Genomic DNA, 14,623 nt, shown 5'->3' with positions numbered 1-14,623 from the left:
CCTTTTTCTGTTGGAATTTCCGAGGAATTTCAGATCGTGATGGGCGAAGTTAATGACTTCCCAGGCTCTGTTTCTTGGGTTTTGTGGGTTGTTTTTTTTTTGTTTTTTGGTTTGGTTTTTTTTTGGTGGGGGGGGTAATGTTTTGGTTTTGTTTGAGTTTTGGTTTTTTGTGTGCTAAGATTTGTGAAGTTTGTCCACCTATACATTTGACAGCACTACATTTCTTGGATTCTGTGGGCAACTGAGCCAAATCCATGCCTCTTCACACCAGCTGCAGGATTCTTTCACAGATATTCTGCAACCCCAGTTCACGACTCAGCAGCTGGGATCATGGTTTTCTCCTTTGACTTCTGAAATGTATCCACGTGTCATGGCAGGTTCTGAGTGTCGACCTACCACAGGGATCCATCCGCCTGCTCTCTGTGGAGTGTGATGCTGGAAGCTGTGCTGGCTTCTCCTCAGGACATTGACCTTTAAAATTCAATGGTTGTGACAGGAGTCCTTGCTTGTGGAGATAGTTCCCAGTTCTCCTGACGTGTCTAGGATCAGCCTAAGAGTGAGGTTTCTTTCACTAGCCCTGAGCCAAGGCTCCTTCCTCAAGGAGCACGTCTCAGTAAGCCCTCATCGCCCTCCATGGAATGCAAGGGGATGGTGCTTCTTGCGCAGAACAGCGGGACCGAGGTGCTTGGGCTCACTTGAGGAGTCGCTGGCTTATATCCAGAGAGCACTTTGCCAACTGACCGGGAGACGGAGCAAGTCTCGGCTTTGGGCTGTTGTACAATTTAAAACTAAAAAGGATAAAAATGAGATAACAGAGCCCTGGAGAAGCCCTGGCCAAAATCCTGGCCCGGATTTTGCCGCGGTGGCGGCAGGAGCACGGAGCTCTCAAGCGACAAGTGTCCCCGGGAGAGCCGGGCCGGCTGGAGGGGCCGCAGGAACCGGGCTCGGATCGCCCCGACAGCACGTCCGGACCGCGCTCCTGCCCCGCCGCGGAGCCTGGCGCCGCCTCCCGGGGGCTCTGCCGCGCTCGGCCCCCGCCACACCGACCGCGGACTCGCCTGCCCGCCCCTCCGCTACCGGGGGGAGGCCGCTGCCGCCCTGCCCGCCCCCCGCACCGCCCCTGCACCGCCCGCCGGGGGCCGGCCCGGGCCGGCGATGGCCCCGCAGGTAGGCGAGGTGGGGAGGGGGCGGCGGGGTTTATGTCACCGCCGCGGAGGGGCGAGCCGGGGGCGCGCCCCGGCGCCGCTGATTGACAGCGGGGCCCGGCCCGCAGCCCATAAAGGCGCGGGGCGCGGGGCCGTGCAGGGACTTGCGACGGCGTCGGCAGCAGAGCGTCGCATCCCGCTTCGCTCCCGGCCGGCCTCGCCCCGCAGAGCCCAGCGCGCCGTCGGCTCCCCGATGCCAGGTGAGGTGCAGGGCGCGGAGGTGCCGTGCCCGCCGCGGAGCCCGCTCGGCGGGCGGAGGAGGCTGTCAGCCCGCTCGCAGCTCCCCGTGGGCACTCGCCCCGCTGCCCACGCCGCGGGAGCTCGGGGTGCGGGGTGCGGGGAGCAGCCACGGGGCAGGCGGCGTGTGCAGGCACCTGCCCGCAGCAGCCCAGCCGCCGCCGCGCCCGCCCCCAGGCAGGGTCTGTCCCGCCGGGAGCCCCTGGGTTCGAGAGGTGAGAGAGGCATCCTGGCGGCCGCCGGTAGCGGTGGTACCCTGGAGATGATGCCAGGTAGTAAGAGTTCCGTGTATAACAAAGAAAATGTAGACAGCGCTGGCGGCATCCCTGAGTCGTTGCAGTAATGTTTGGAGTTGGCCGTGCTGAAGTTATTTGGCTGTACCCAGAGAAATGGATTTCTGCGCATTCTGGCGAATGCTTCTGCTCCATTCATTGTGAGCTGAGACACGTATGGAGATGCAATTATGTGGTTTATAACTGCACAGTGCTACAGGGCAAGCCCGGCATCACGTTAAGAGTCACTTTATCCAGCTGTGGTTGGGTACAGGGGATTGTACATATTTTTATACATATGGAAAAGAGTGTTGGTATCCTGGCACTGAAAAAGGTACTGAAAAGTACCCCTCTTACTTGGAACTGACATCCAGTTTAGATCCCATTATTCTGCAAGGATTTTTGGCTGAATATTGTGCTCCAAAGTAACGATGTGCTAGCAATAAGCTGTATCTCCTGTAGTGTCATATAGTCCCTATGCCAGCTACTGAAATTTCATTAAGAAAATAATATTGTATATTTTCTGTATGCCTTTCCTTTTTATTAAGGACATTGCCATAATTCCTCATCCCTTAACCTCATGTCACATTTCACTTCTACCATCAAGAATAGACCCAGAATAAGTGTTACAAGAATCAATAAAAATTTTTTAAAAATCTATTTTATATATATAGTTGCTGTTTATGGCATTTCATGAGGAAAATTGCATTATTTATAGCTGATAAATATAATTTCCCTAATACTTACTACTTTTTGTTTTATTCATAGGAGTTATGCTGAAGAGGAGAGGGTTGCTGTGCCTTGTTGTCTTGATAACCCTGTGGGTTTCCTCAAATGCTCAGGGTAAGTTCTGACACTTCTTAACTGGATACAGACTAACTCCCAAAGTTAAAAGTTATAAAGTGTTGGCTTACCTGAACTACAGTGGGCAAAATAGTCATAAAGGATTTTTTTAGAAGTGCCTGGGATATTTTTGGTAGCCATACCTTGCCAGTGCTAAATGAAGATTTCTCAATATATCTCAAAATTGCTTTCTTTAGAAATTATTTATGAAAAGGTATATAATCCCAGAAATAATTAATGTTATACTTTTCTGTGTGGTGGAAATGTATGGTGAAAGTAACATAAACAGAATCACTGATAATTTAAAAAGATAAAAGTAGAGAAATAGACATCTACAGACCAAATATAAGTAGAATTCAAATTGGCACAGTGCCAGACCCTCATTTCCATCTGATTTCTTGGTTGCAGTCTTTAAAAGTAAATCTCTTTTTTTGGTCATCGTATAGGCACATGGACTCTCATAATTTGGTTTTCCATTATCTCGTAATCAAAATACAGAAATTGCCTCAAGTTCCTTATCCAATCATATATTAAAAAATATTTAATTAATAAATTGCTGCATGCATCCATGTGTAGGCATATACATGGCCTACAGAATAGATATATATGTAAAAGTATGTACCATATAGTGCTATCAAATATGAAGCCATAATGTATGAAGCTACCACAGCAAATGTATAATGGAAAATGTTTGTACACATGGAGAGAATTTTCATGTAAGTGAAAATGTCAGGTAGAAAATATGATTTACTTGCCTTCTTGTAGGAGCAATTCCATTTGTGGAGGCCAGAAAGTGCTGGGTTTACTCTGCTGTTCCTTAATGTCTGTCATACAATTGCAGCTGCTCAGTGTACTGTATGGTGCTGTTTCTTGTAAGACTTTTTGCAGACACACTGTCACACGCTGTTAACTTTTTCAGATGGTGACAAGGAAGAGGAGACCACCTTTGATTTACTTCAAGTCAGTAACATAAACCGAAAGACAATTGGAGCAAAGGTGTTCCGGGGCCCAGACCCCACTGTGCCAGCGTACCGTTTCATTCGGTTTGACCATATACCTCCGTGTAAGCCCGAGAAACTAAAAAAGATGCTAAAATTAATACGGCAGAATGAGGGCTTTATCCTCTCAGCCACCCTGAGGCAGGACAGGCAATCTAGAGGCACTATCCTTGCTTTAGAGGGTCCCGGCATCAGTGAGAGGCAGTTTGAGATCATTTCCAATGGCCGGGCCAACACCCTGGACCTTATCTATTGGGTGGATGGCTTCCAGAATGTGATTTCCCTGGAAGACGTGGACCTTGCTGACTCCCAGTGGAAGAACCTCACCGTGCAGATAACGGGGGAGAACTACAACCTCTATGTTGGCTGTGACCTTATTGACAGCTTCATCCTGGAGGAGCCTTTCTATGAGCAGCTGAAAGCTGAGAGCAGCAGGCTGTACGTGGCGAAAGGGTCCACTCGGGAGAATCATTTCAGGGTAGGTGACTTGCAGAAGCTTGGGTCTCTGCTGTGGTAAGAAGGTAACTGCAAGTAGTTTGGGAAGACGCAGTGGGAACAGTTTTGTTGTCCCAGTGCCTCTTGGATTTGATGGGGTCACAGGTGTTCCCAAGAAGACTTTCTTCAGTGTGCTTTTATTAATTGCTGGATCTGTGTTGTGTGATTTTGGGGTTCCTGAAAGCAAGGAAAAAGCAAAGTCTAAAAAGTGAAAAAGTGTGCAAAACCAATTTTTGGGTTTCCTGTGCAACCATCCCTTTTCTCTTCCAGATGTAAGACTTCTAGAGATGTTGAGTTTTTGCGGTGATTTGTAGAATTTTTTGCAAATTTCTTGAACTGTTTTTACATTGAATTAATCTATTTAAATAATGAGAACATGTCAATATTTTTATTTTTCTATTTGGAAGAAGAAAAAGAAGAATTTTTAATGAAGCTGAAGCATGTGGTGTTGGTCCATCCTGTAACAGAACAGCCCGTTTTACCAAACATTTTGACTGTTTCTTTTCAATTTAAATTTTAAAGAGGAAAAATTTGAGAAAAGAAATACAACAAAAAGTTTTGATCAGTCCTGTAAATGAGTTTATTTTTCTTTTTGTGGAAAACATTTGAGATGAAACAATTACAAGCTTTTTGGTTTTCCTATCAAATGAAAGCAACCTTCTGCCTCATAATCTGGTGATGTGATCTGGCCCAACTGCTTTAAGGATGGCTTTTTTTCAGTCACAGCTGAAGTCAGACTTGAACTCATGGCTCCAAAAATTTCAAAAAGCCCTTTCTTTCTCATCATGTTGTGCCATCTGGTTTTCAGCCAGAGCCTGGCATGCTGGAGTTTGGCTCCATGGGATGACCAGTTTTGGCAGGGACTTCAGAAGTTCTTGCCCAAAGCCTCTCCATTCCTGCTTCCATGACTATGTTACTCCACCAGTAGTGCTCATACAACTGGTTCTGAAGCTGTACTGCTAAATGACTCACTGAAACAAGCTGTTTTTTAATTTATTTTTTTTTCTTTGAAGGTTTTTTTCCCAAGTGAAATAGATACCTGTCTGGTTTTATAGTGTTGTCTCAGAGTAGGGCCAGCACAGTTGAGCAGGCAGGGAACTGTGGTGCATTGAAATGACTGGCTAAGGATGGAAGTGTGATGGTGCAGAAAGCTTGGCTTTGACTCTATGGCGAATCTAAAATTCACTATGAAAATGGAGATTTTAGCTTGTAGCAGATTAATATATTTTATTAATACATGTTTCAGAACATACCTATCTTTGAAGCTTATAATACTGAAATTGTATATAACAAAGCTATAACCGTTTTTTTCCTGTGTGTCAGGTTTAATGCCTTGTAGATTGTTCTTTATGTATTTGCTTATGTCTGAATCCAGTCAGTAGCATGGAATTGAGACAGATCAGTTATTAGTTATTCAAAAATTGATCTTACTGCTTTTAATTGCTTTTAAAAATTATTATTACAGGGTCTCTTGCAAAATATTCAGTTAATCTTTGATACTTCAATAGAGGACGTTCTGCGTAAGAAAGGATGCCAGAGAAGCCAGTCAAGTAAGGCTTTTGTTATCTTGTTAATACTGTTCAGTGGAATCTGAAAATGAGAAATGTCAGTTGTGAAATATTATCCTAAAACCAGGCAACAGATCCCTTTGAAATTAAAAGGAGAATAAGTTGCTTTTTGGTGGTAATGGGAACTTACATATTTATATGATGTCATTTCTACTCTCTAGCCTATTATTTTAGTTCAGTTACTTAGGTTTATAACTCTGAACCTCTGTTTTTAAGCTGGGGAAAAAAAGTGTTGAGCAATAAACTAGTAGAAATGAAAGGGAAAAAAGCACATACAGGAAAATACATATTTTCTTATATGAGGTTTCTGCAATTCATTGCACACCAGACAGTAGTTTTGCTTCTGAATTCTGCTGCTGACTGTCAATGGGCCCACAAACTAGTCTGCCATTTTTAAAGATACTGAATTCCTTGGCAATACCTTCAACTGAAAGAGGCTTTGGGTTTGACTCCCAAAGTATTGTTAATCAAAACAGACTCAGGAAAATAAGAAATCAAAGGAAGAGAGATGGAAGGCTTGTATGTTACTGGCTGACATGTTCTTAGTCCAGTTCATGCTTACCCTGCCAGGAGGGGAGTACTCTGTGTGTGGGTGTGTAGTGGATTCCCCATAAAAGAGTTAGGATTATTTGTCAAATATGTGCTAAGGTTTTGTACTCAAGTTTATAGGAGGTGCTGAATGTTTTACTTCCCAGTGCTTGTAGCTGAGAAGAGCTCAGTCAAGAGTCAGAGCCAGCTCAATCTGTCAGAGGAATGTTGTGGGTGCACAAGACAGGACTTCAGAGTTTTGTTTGAAACTCCTGCCACCTGAAAAGCCATTATTTCTGTTACTTTGCTCAAATACGTGGTATATAGAAAATCAGTTAAGCAGATTGAATTCAATGTTTTCCTTGTTTATGCAAAACCCAGAAATTAAATGATAGCAGATCTTGACTTCTTCAAAGGAGTACTAAATGTTTTGAAATATCACCAAGTAGAAATGGAATGTTACTATACCTCTACAATGAAGAGGAAACCAATGGGATCCTAAAGGATTAATTGAGTACTTCATGCTAATGCATACCTTAGGAGGAATTCTTGTACAGCTGTAAGCTGCTGATAACCAACAGATAATATTTTCTTAGTGTATTGTTATCACATCTGTCAATTGCCAAATTATCAGTTCTATTAATTATACAGATTTGGGGTTTTTGTTTTATCCTTACTGGGAATTATTTAGCAAATAATTCAGTTCACAGTATTCTTTTACTTTGCAACACCAAGAGAATAATAGAATATGGAAATTTTTTGTGCAGTAACAGAAAAGAACTAATAGCACAGTGAAGCCATCAAAATTACTTGAGAGTGCATTTTTATGCGCATGTCAGAGTCTGACATTGCCTATCCAGATTAATTACACACTCATGGAATGGGTCAGGTTGAAAAGGACTGCAGGGCATCATCAGTGTAATCTCCCTGCTCAGGCAGGGTCATCCAAGAGCACGTGGCACAGGGTTGTGTCCAGATGATTCTTGAATATCTCCAGTGAGGGAATCTCCACCATCTCTTGGGCAGCTATTCCAGTGCTTGGTCTCCCACACAGTAAAGAAGTTCTTCCTCGTATCCAGGTGGAACTTCCTGTGCATCAGGGTCTACCCATTGCCTCTTGTCCTATTGCTTGGCACCACTGAACAGAACCTGGCTCCATCCCCTTTAGATATTTATACACCTTGATGAGGTCCCCTTTCAGTTGTCTCTCTTTGAGTCTTAACAGGCCCAGCTCCCTCAGTTTTTCCTCATAATAGGGAGGCTCCAGTCCCTTAATTTACTTTGTCGTCTGTGGTTGGACCCAGTCCAGGAGCTCCATATCTTGTACTGAGCCTAGAATTGGACACAGCACTTCAGATATAGCTGAGGATGAGGAGAGGGGCAGCATGGTTCTTCTCTGCCCCTCTCTCCAGCCTGTTGAGGTCCTTCTGATGGACAGCACAGCCCTCTGGGGTATTGGTTACTCCAGGATTTGTCATCTGTGAACTTGCTGAGGAGGCATCTGTCCATCCAAGTCATTGATGGATAAGTTAAACAAGACTGGGCCCAGTATTGAAACTTGGGGGATGCTGCTAATGACAATTACCACAGTTGAAAAGCCATGAATGATGTTACTGACCACAAGATATTTTCCCATTTTGATGGCAGACTCATTGAGCTGAAGTACAGGCATTAAGATGACATATTTATGTGTTAATGTCCCATGACAGCAAGGCTGATCTTACCAATGAAGTTCCCTCAGCCCTAAGAACACAAAAGGAGACAGGACTGTTTTCCCAATGTATCTTTAAGCCTAATATGGGAATGTGACATCTGGTGAAATGGTGGCTTGGGATTGCTGTTTGGTTGAGGGTAGGAAAGTATGTGTGTAATGTGGTGACTGCTGATCCTTTAGGCAGGATTTATACACTGAACTGCATAGAAAAGATGACAAAAACACACTTAAATAGGAACATTAATAAAATCCCTTCTTGAGTTATATCAATAGAATGATATTTGCATATGTGAGAGGATGCACATTTTACTCTTCTGGTTTCTCATTTTAATCATCTGGTCCTTAGGAAATTAGCAGGAAGCCAGCAGCAGAGAACTGATTTCCCAGTGATCCCCAGGCATCTTCTTTCAGTCACTGCCAAGTACCAGTAGGAAGTGAGGATTTAGTTCTTCTAACATAGTTTTGGTTTATGTTTCCTGCTGAGATTGCAACTTTATTAATGTCCTCAGAATGTTCCGGTCAAGGCATACTCCATGTTGGCTTGAAAAATATGAAATTAATGATCTGAGAAGTGCTGTGGGGGGATCTGAGAAATCTAGTGTTCCAATGTGGTAGGAAAATTGCATTCTTTCCAGGGAATCAAAAAGCAGCTGAAATAAGCTGTTATGACACAGAGTTCTGATCTGCTATGTGGTTTTCTCCCATACTGTAAGTGAAGCTGGACAATTGCTTCAACTTTGGAAAACTGAGAACAATTTTTTGTAGGCCTTGGCTAGTGGCAGATGTTTCATAGCTAATTTAAAAGCACATCAAGCCAATAATTTTAAGTTTGGTCGAGAAGTAATCACTTAATGTCATATTGTGTGTTGGTTCTTTGTTCTTTTATTTTTAGCCTTCCAAATGAATGAAGAATAGTTTGCTCCTGTTTTCCTTTTATATTTATATATAACACTTTACATTGTATGGTAAAGCATCAAATCAAGCCCTTAACATTTCTGAAGATTTGCCATCTTTGGTGATTTGTCAACACCGAATGGTATTGGGGTTTTGACACATATGTTTTATGGCACATGTTCCTGTGCTGATTTTTTCTTTTTAAATTGCTATATCCTTTGCTTGTCTTCCCACTTTGGTAACCTTGAGCCATTCCAATGCCACTAAATGTGGTAAAGAAGTCTTTATTAAGAGGCGGAGAAGTATGGATTGCTGTATAGCTGATACCAACTTTGGGTTTCTCATGGAGTCCTTAGAGAAAGTGTCCATGGAATCCATAAGTTATTTACCTGATGGAGATTCAAATGCTTAACAGAACACAGACTGTTTTATTTAGTTACCTAAGTGCTTTTTGCTTTTTTATTAATTAAAACTATGCATTCTGCTATGTTATTTTTCAGGAATTTACTGTAGACAGGGAAGTCTTTCAAAATGATATTAGAACATGTCCAGTTCTCCCTGTCTAATGCATGCAAAATTCTGTTTTAATTACAATCTGCCTTTTGGAGGAGTGTTTGGAGTGACAAATTAAATAATCTGTCTGATCTTAGCTTGACCTCCATTTCACTTTAGAATGAAACTGTTTTTATAACAGCTCCTCTGAGCTTAACACTGGACAGTGCAATATAGAGCAGCCCAGTCTGGTATACATTGCATAATGGTCCAAATTTGATCCAACCTTGGAATTTATGGAAGAACAAGGACAATGACTTTCTGCAAGGAAACTTTCTCCTGCCTTTTTCTCTGCCTTAAGGAAATGTGATGGGTCATGAAAAAAATCTGTAACTTTTTATGTCTCAGCGGATAAAATGGGTTTGCTTTTTTGATACTGCATCCTTTTGTTAGCCTTCTTCATAAATGAATGTGTTGCAGTGCCAACAATTTTAAAGTGAAGGCCATGTGAGACGCAGCTTGGCTCTTAATTTTGAAAAGGGAAAGCCTATAATTGGAACCAGCTGACATCTAACCCCTCTTTTATTCATGGGTATAATAAGCATGAAGCTGTGCCAAAATAGATATGTTTAAACCCTACCTATGGGTGCCAGTCTGTGATTTCAGCAGGAATCTGTAATCTGTGGAAGAGCTTTGTATATGCTGCTCTTCTCTTTCATTCTCTTGCCACCAGCTGAAGTGAACACCATCAATGAGAGCACTGAAATCCTTCACTTGAGCCCCGCTGTGACAACGGAGTACGTGGGTGAGAAACCAGGGAAGGCCGAGTTCTGTGACCGCTCCTGTGAGGAGCTGGGATCGATGTTCACAGAGCTCACCGGCCTGCGCATCGTGGTGAACAACTTGGCTGACAACCTCCAGAAAGTGGTAGGTACCTGCGAGTCTGGAGAGCTGATGGAGGTCTGCTGTGCAGTGCTCTTTCCTTCCTTATTTTATGCCAGGGTATTTAATAGAGATTTCTATATTGCATATGAACACCTGTTAGTTTATCTAGATAATGTAAAGATGTCTTTTCATTGAGACTAGTTTGGTAGTTCCTGAGTATAACACTTTAATCAAGGCTTGGTTTTCACACACTGGGTTTAAAAGAGCACACACACACACACACATGCACTCATACACAGAGGAAATCCTTCTACAGTTTTGGAAATTGAAAGCTAGCAATCCCAACCTTGCTTGCGTACTGTTAGTCTTTTTGCCACGTTTACACCATTTATGGTTACCTCAGTAAGTGGCTGCATGGGGTACCTAAACTGCAAGTAAAGATATGGGATTTTTATAGTTGTAGTATGATGGTGATGTTTTGCTGAAGTCTGCCCCTCTTCTTATTCTGAATCAGCTAATTTTTCTGAAGGAATTTTATTCGTATGCCATATGTGTCAGGACTAAAATCTTCTCACCTAAAGATGAGCTGTGTTAGAGTAAAGCAAAATGGCTAAGAACAGATTTCCCTTAGTGTTGTGTTACTGTATTTGTACCATTCCTAGAAGAATTGCTATGCAGGACTCCAATACTTAAGACTATCTTCCTTATGGACATAAAAATAAATTTTTTGATGGAAGAATTTAGTCTGGTTGTAACTCATTTTTGTCTATTTAAAACAGTGTGCTTATGAAATACACAGTTTGTTTTCATTAAATTCATCTTCTAGTCTGAAGAGAACCAAATTATGTGGGAACTGATTGGGCCTAACAAAACAACGAAGAACCAACCAGTTTGCTGGCAGGATGGTCGTGTCTTTGCAGATAATGAAAGCTGGATTGTGGATAGCTGCACCAAGTGCATTTGCCAGGTAAGGTTTTGGAAATATTCTCTGCAGAAATGGAGTTCCAGCTCAGCTGTCCTTGTCAGATCATATTTACTTAGAGCTTGGCTGGATGTAATGATGTTTATAAAGAGTCTCCATGTCCATGATAGAATAAATCAAAACATTTCCACATGAAACTTCCCCAGATGCCCACCTTCATTTACCTCTCTGTGAGCATAAATCAGTAAATTGATTTCTTTGCCTTTAGGATTCCAAAATTGTGTGCAATCAAATCACCTGCCCAGCAGTTTCCTGTGCTGATCCAGTTTTTGTTGAAGGTGAATGCTGTCCAGTCTGCTCTCATTGTGAGTATTTAGCTGAGGAGAAAAATAGATAGTCTTCGGCATTATTTAAAATCACTACTAGTGTTCTTGAAAGCTCAAAACAAGTAAGATGCCAAGGCAGGTAAGATCAAATATAGAACTTGTATGTATACAAAGATCATACAAAATAATTTGAGTGCTTGAAGTTACCCTCTGAAGGGTTTGGTATGTCTTCACTGATTATATTCGTTACTTAGAATTAAGGTGATAACCTGCTTAGCTATTTTGGGCATAAAATGTTAAAAGTATGCTTCTCCCCAGTCATGTTTCACTTTTTTTTTCCCATTCAGAGCATAGGGCATATACTTACAGTGTGCTCTTGATCATGTTCACCATTATGCAGCTTTCAAAGGTGGGGCCACATGTCACACTGACCTATATTCTGAAGCCAAAGGCAGTTTGGACTCAGGTTTTGGCTTGGTCCTTTCTAGAGAAATGTTCTTCCTTCAGAGATCAGTGCTTCGTGCAAACACACTGCACACAAATTCATGAAGATCCAGGATTCTTATTTCAACTAACCTCTCATTATATTACACCAAAATTCTGTGACATCAGTGGCAGCTTGGGAAAGCAAAATTAGGAAAGGAGAGATCTAAATGTTAAAGTACATGTTCTGTGGAAAAAGAGAAGAGAATATCTTCTAAATAGGATAATAGAGCAACTTTCAGAGCTAAGCACTTCTTTTTACCTTTTGCTCTGCAGCTGATGACAGTGAGGAGGGCTGGTCACCGTGGTCAGACTGGACAAAGTGCTCAGTTACCTGTGGCTCTGGGACACAGATGCGGGGAAGGTCGTGTGATGTCACCAGGAGTGCTTGCACAGGTCCGCACATCCAAACAAGGATGTGCAGCTTTAAGAAATGTGACCATCGCAGTAAGTAATAAATTTGATAAATTTGTTCCATTTTAAAAGCTTCTTTTGACATCTCAAAGCAAAACCAAGTTTAGTTAGGACAGTATGTACTTGAGAAATCCTATATGCACAATTAAATAGCTGTCATTAGAGTCTTTGCCAATTTTCCCCTCTCAAATATTGCTCCCTTTCCTGACAATTTAATAGGTATGTACATTCTGGGCTTAGCTATGTTAAAAAAAAAAGATGAGTGATCCTTTCTGTAACATTATGAACTAGAGTCTTTTGTTTGAACTCAGTTTGGAGATAACACTTAGTTTGTAAACATGATATTCAAGGCTGTTTACGTCTGCCATTCAATGATTGTTGGGCCATTCCATTAGCTTAGCTGTGTCTAGGAATACAGTAATCATGGAAGATTTCTGAAAAATATCAAACTACTTTTATATTTAAGGCACTTACAAGGATGATATTCCAGAAGTGTAGTTAATGCTTTTGCAAGTTATCTTTGATATCCAGGCTAATATAGTATCTAAGGCAATATATAGCATCTGAGACTGCTAGATGTCCAAATGTGCATTTTGAACAAGTGTTTGTTTCATTGGAAAGTTTCTTTTTAAGTAAAATATCTGCCATAATTGTTAGTCACATGTTGGTTACTGAAATTCCTGAGAAAGCTGTTCTTCAGTACCTGGGCTTTGTAAGTGAAATGGTGGGAAAGAGATGGGACATTTCATCAGATATGGTGAGAGGCTCATTAGAAGGCTAACCTCATAAGTGAGTTTGTATTACTGCTGCAGGTGGGCTGTTTGCTGAAGTTGTGCTCTTTTCTCTGGCAGTACGTCAAGATGGTGGCTGGAGTCACTGGTCTCCCTGGTCTTCCTGTTCAGTTACCTGTGGAGTGGGGAATATCACCCGCATCCGCCTCTGCAATTCTCCTATTCCCCAGATGGGTGGGAAAAACTGTGTGGGAAATGGGCGTGAAACAGAGAAGTGTGAGAAGGTTCCATGTCCAGGTATGTCTGTGGTCTTGAATCAAAAGTAACACAATAATATTCCAGCTGAATTCCTTCTCTTTGTTCAGATCTAAATGGCAGTGAATTTCCATGATGGAAAATACAATTTTATCTTATGAGTGAAATAACACATAAGGGTGTTTTGAAAACGAAGGCAACAATGCAGTCAGAGGTTTTGTAAACCTTCCAAGTTATAATTTGGCTTTAAATACTCAGAGTTTGAGAAATTTCCTATTTACTGATATGTCTCTGCATATCAAAAATAAACACTTCCTTTCTAAAAGGAAGCTGTCTCTGTACTTGTTAGGAATAGAATAGAATCCCTCAATAGTCAGGTTTCTTTGATATTTGTGAATACATTTTTTACACATTCAGCACAATTAATTGTTATTATAATTCTCTTATTTATCTACACTTTTAAACCTTTTTTAGAGACCTTTCATTCCATACACGTTCACTTTCCTTTCATATAATTTTTCCTCCTTTTTTTCTCTTTGTATATCTAGTGGGCATGGCAGGCCGTTTTGAATTATTGGCCACAAAATGCCTATGAAGCACTTGGGTATTTTTCATTGGTTTGTTTCTGAAATATTGCTATCTCAGTGCAAACATCTGCCATAATTTTCCTACATACATAGCGAGGAACTGTCTCTAGTCAGGGATCTGATGAATGATTGTGGTCATTGGCACCAGATGTCCCCACTTTATTGCTTGTGATTCTCTGCTCTTTCACATATCTTAGTGAATGGCCAGTGGGGTCCTTGGTCCCCGTGGTCTGCCTGCACTGTCACCTGTGGAGGAGGAATTCGTGAGAGATCTCGCCTCTGTAACAGTCCAGAGCCACAGTATGGAGGAAAGCCATGTGTGGGAGATACCAAACAACATGATATGTGCAATAAGAAGGATTGCCCAATTGGTTGGTGTTCATTCTTTACTCAGTCTTAGTAGCTATTACTGCTGTTATCTCTTTAATGGGTAATTATGAAGTGACAATGCAGGAATCTGCTAATTATATCTTTGTTTCAGTAGAGGAGATTGAACTATGTTGAGTGCTTTTTAGTGGGATTTTTTATATATTCGCAGTACCAACTTTCTTGAACAAGTATGCCTTTCTTAAATAGGGATTGAATATGCTGTAATGTATTCAACTAGATATAGCAATCTGTAACTTTTTCTTATTAAATCAATAGTAGTCTTAAATGCACTTAAAACCCCTAACTTTAGAGGTTTCATAAGAGTCTACTGCATCAAATGTGATTTAAGCTAATGATCAGAGAATCGCTGTTTGTTAAATGAAGTTTTATGTGCCTTTTATGCTC

At 41.6% G+C, this 14,623-nt stretch overlaps 1 protein-coding gene across 1 annotated transcript in view; it reads left to right on the top strand.

Annotated features, from left to right (window-relative positions):
* The first annotated feature begins 1,149 nt into the window (after window positions 1-1,149).
* Window positions 1,150-14,623, top strand: part of THBS2 (thrombospondin 2) — a 32,985-nt gene continuing 19,511 nt past the window's right edge. Inside the window, exons 1-10 of the mRNA XM_066545646.1 lie at window positions 1,150-1,167; window positions 2,483-2,557; window positions 3,477-4,033; window positions 5,516-5,600; window positions 9,980-10,173; window positions 10,958-11,098; window positions 11,322-11,418; window positions 12,139-12,309; window positions 13,128-13,304; window positions 14,047-14,220. Of these exons, the coding sequence (XP_066401743.1) occupies window positions 2,488-2,557; window positions 3,477-4,033; window positions 5,516-5,600; window positions 9,980-10,173; window positions 10,958-11,098; window positions 11,322-11,418; window positions 12,139-12,309; window positions 13,128-13,304; window positions 14,047-14,220 (1,666 nt within the window). The 5' untranslated portion in view covers window positions 1,150-1,167; window positions 2,483-2,487. The remainder of the gene's footprint in view (window positions 1,168-2,482; window positions 2,558-3,476; window positions 4,034-5,515; window positions 5,601-9,979; window positions 10,174-10,957; window positions 11,099-11,321; window positions 11,419-12,138; window positions 12,310-13,127; window positions 13,305-14,046; window positions 14,221-14,623) is intronic.

Source organism: Molothrus aeneus, chromosome 3 (assembly GCF_037042795.1).
Source record: "Molothrus aeneus isolate 106 chromosome 3, BPBGC_Maene_1.0, whole genome shotgun sequence".
Taxonomy (NCBI): Eukaryota; Metazoa; Chordata; class Aves; order Passeriformes; family Icteridae; genus Molothrus; species Molothrus aeneus.
Note: the sequence above shows the minus strand (reverse complement) of the source record. Positions and strands in the feature narration are given on the sequence as shown.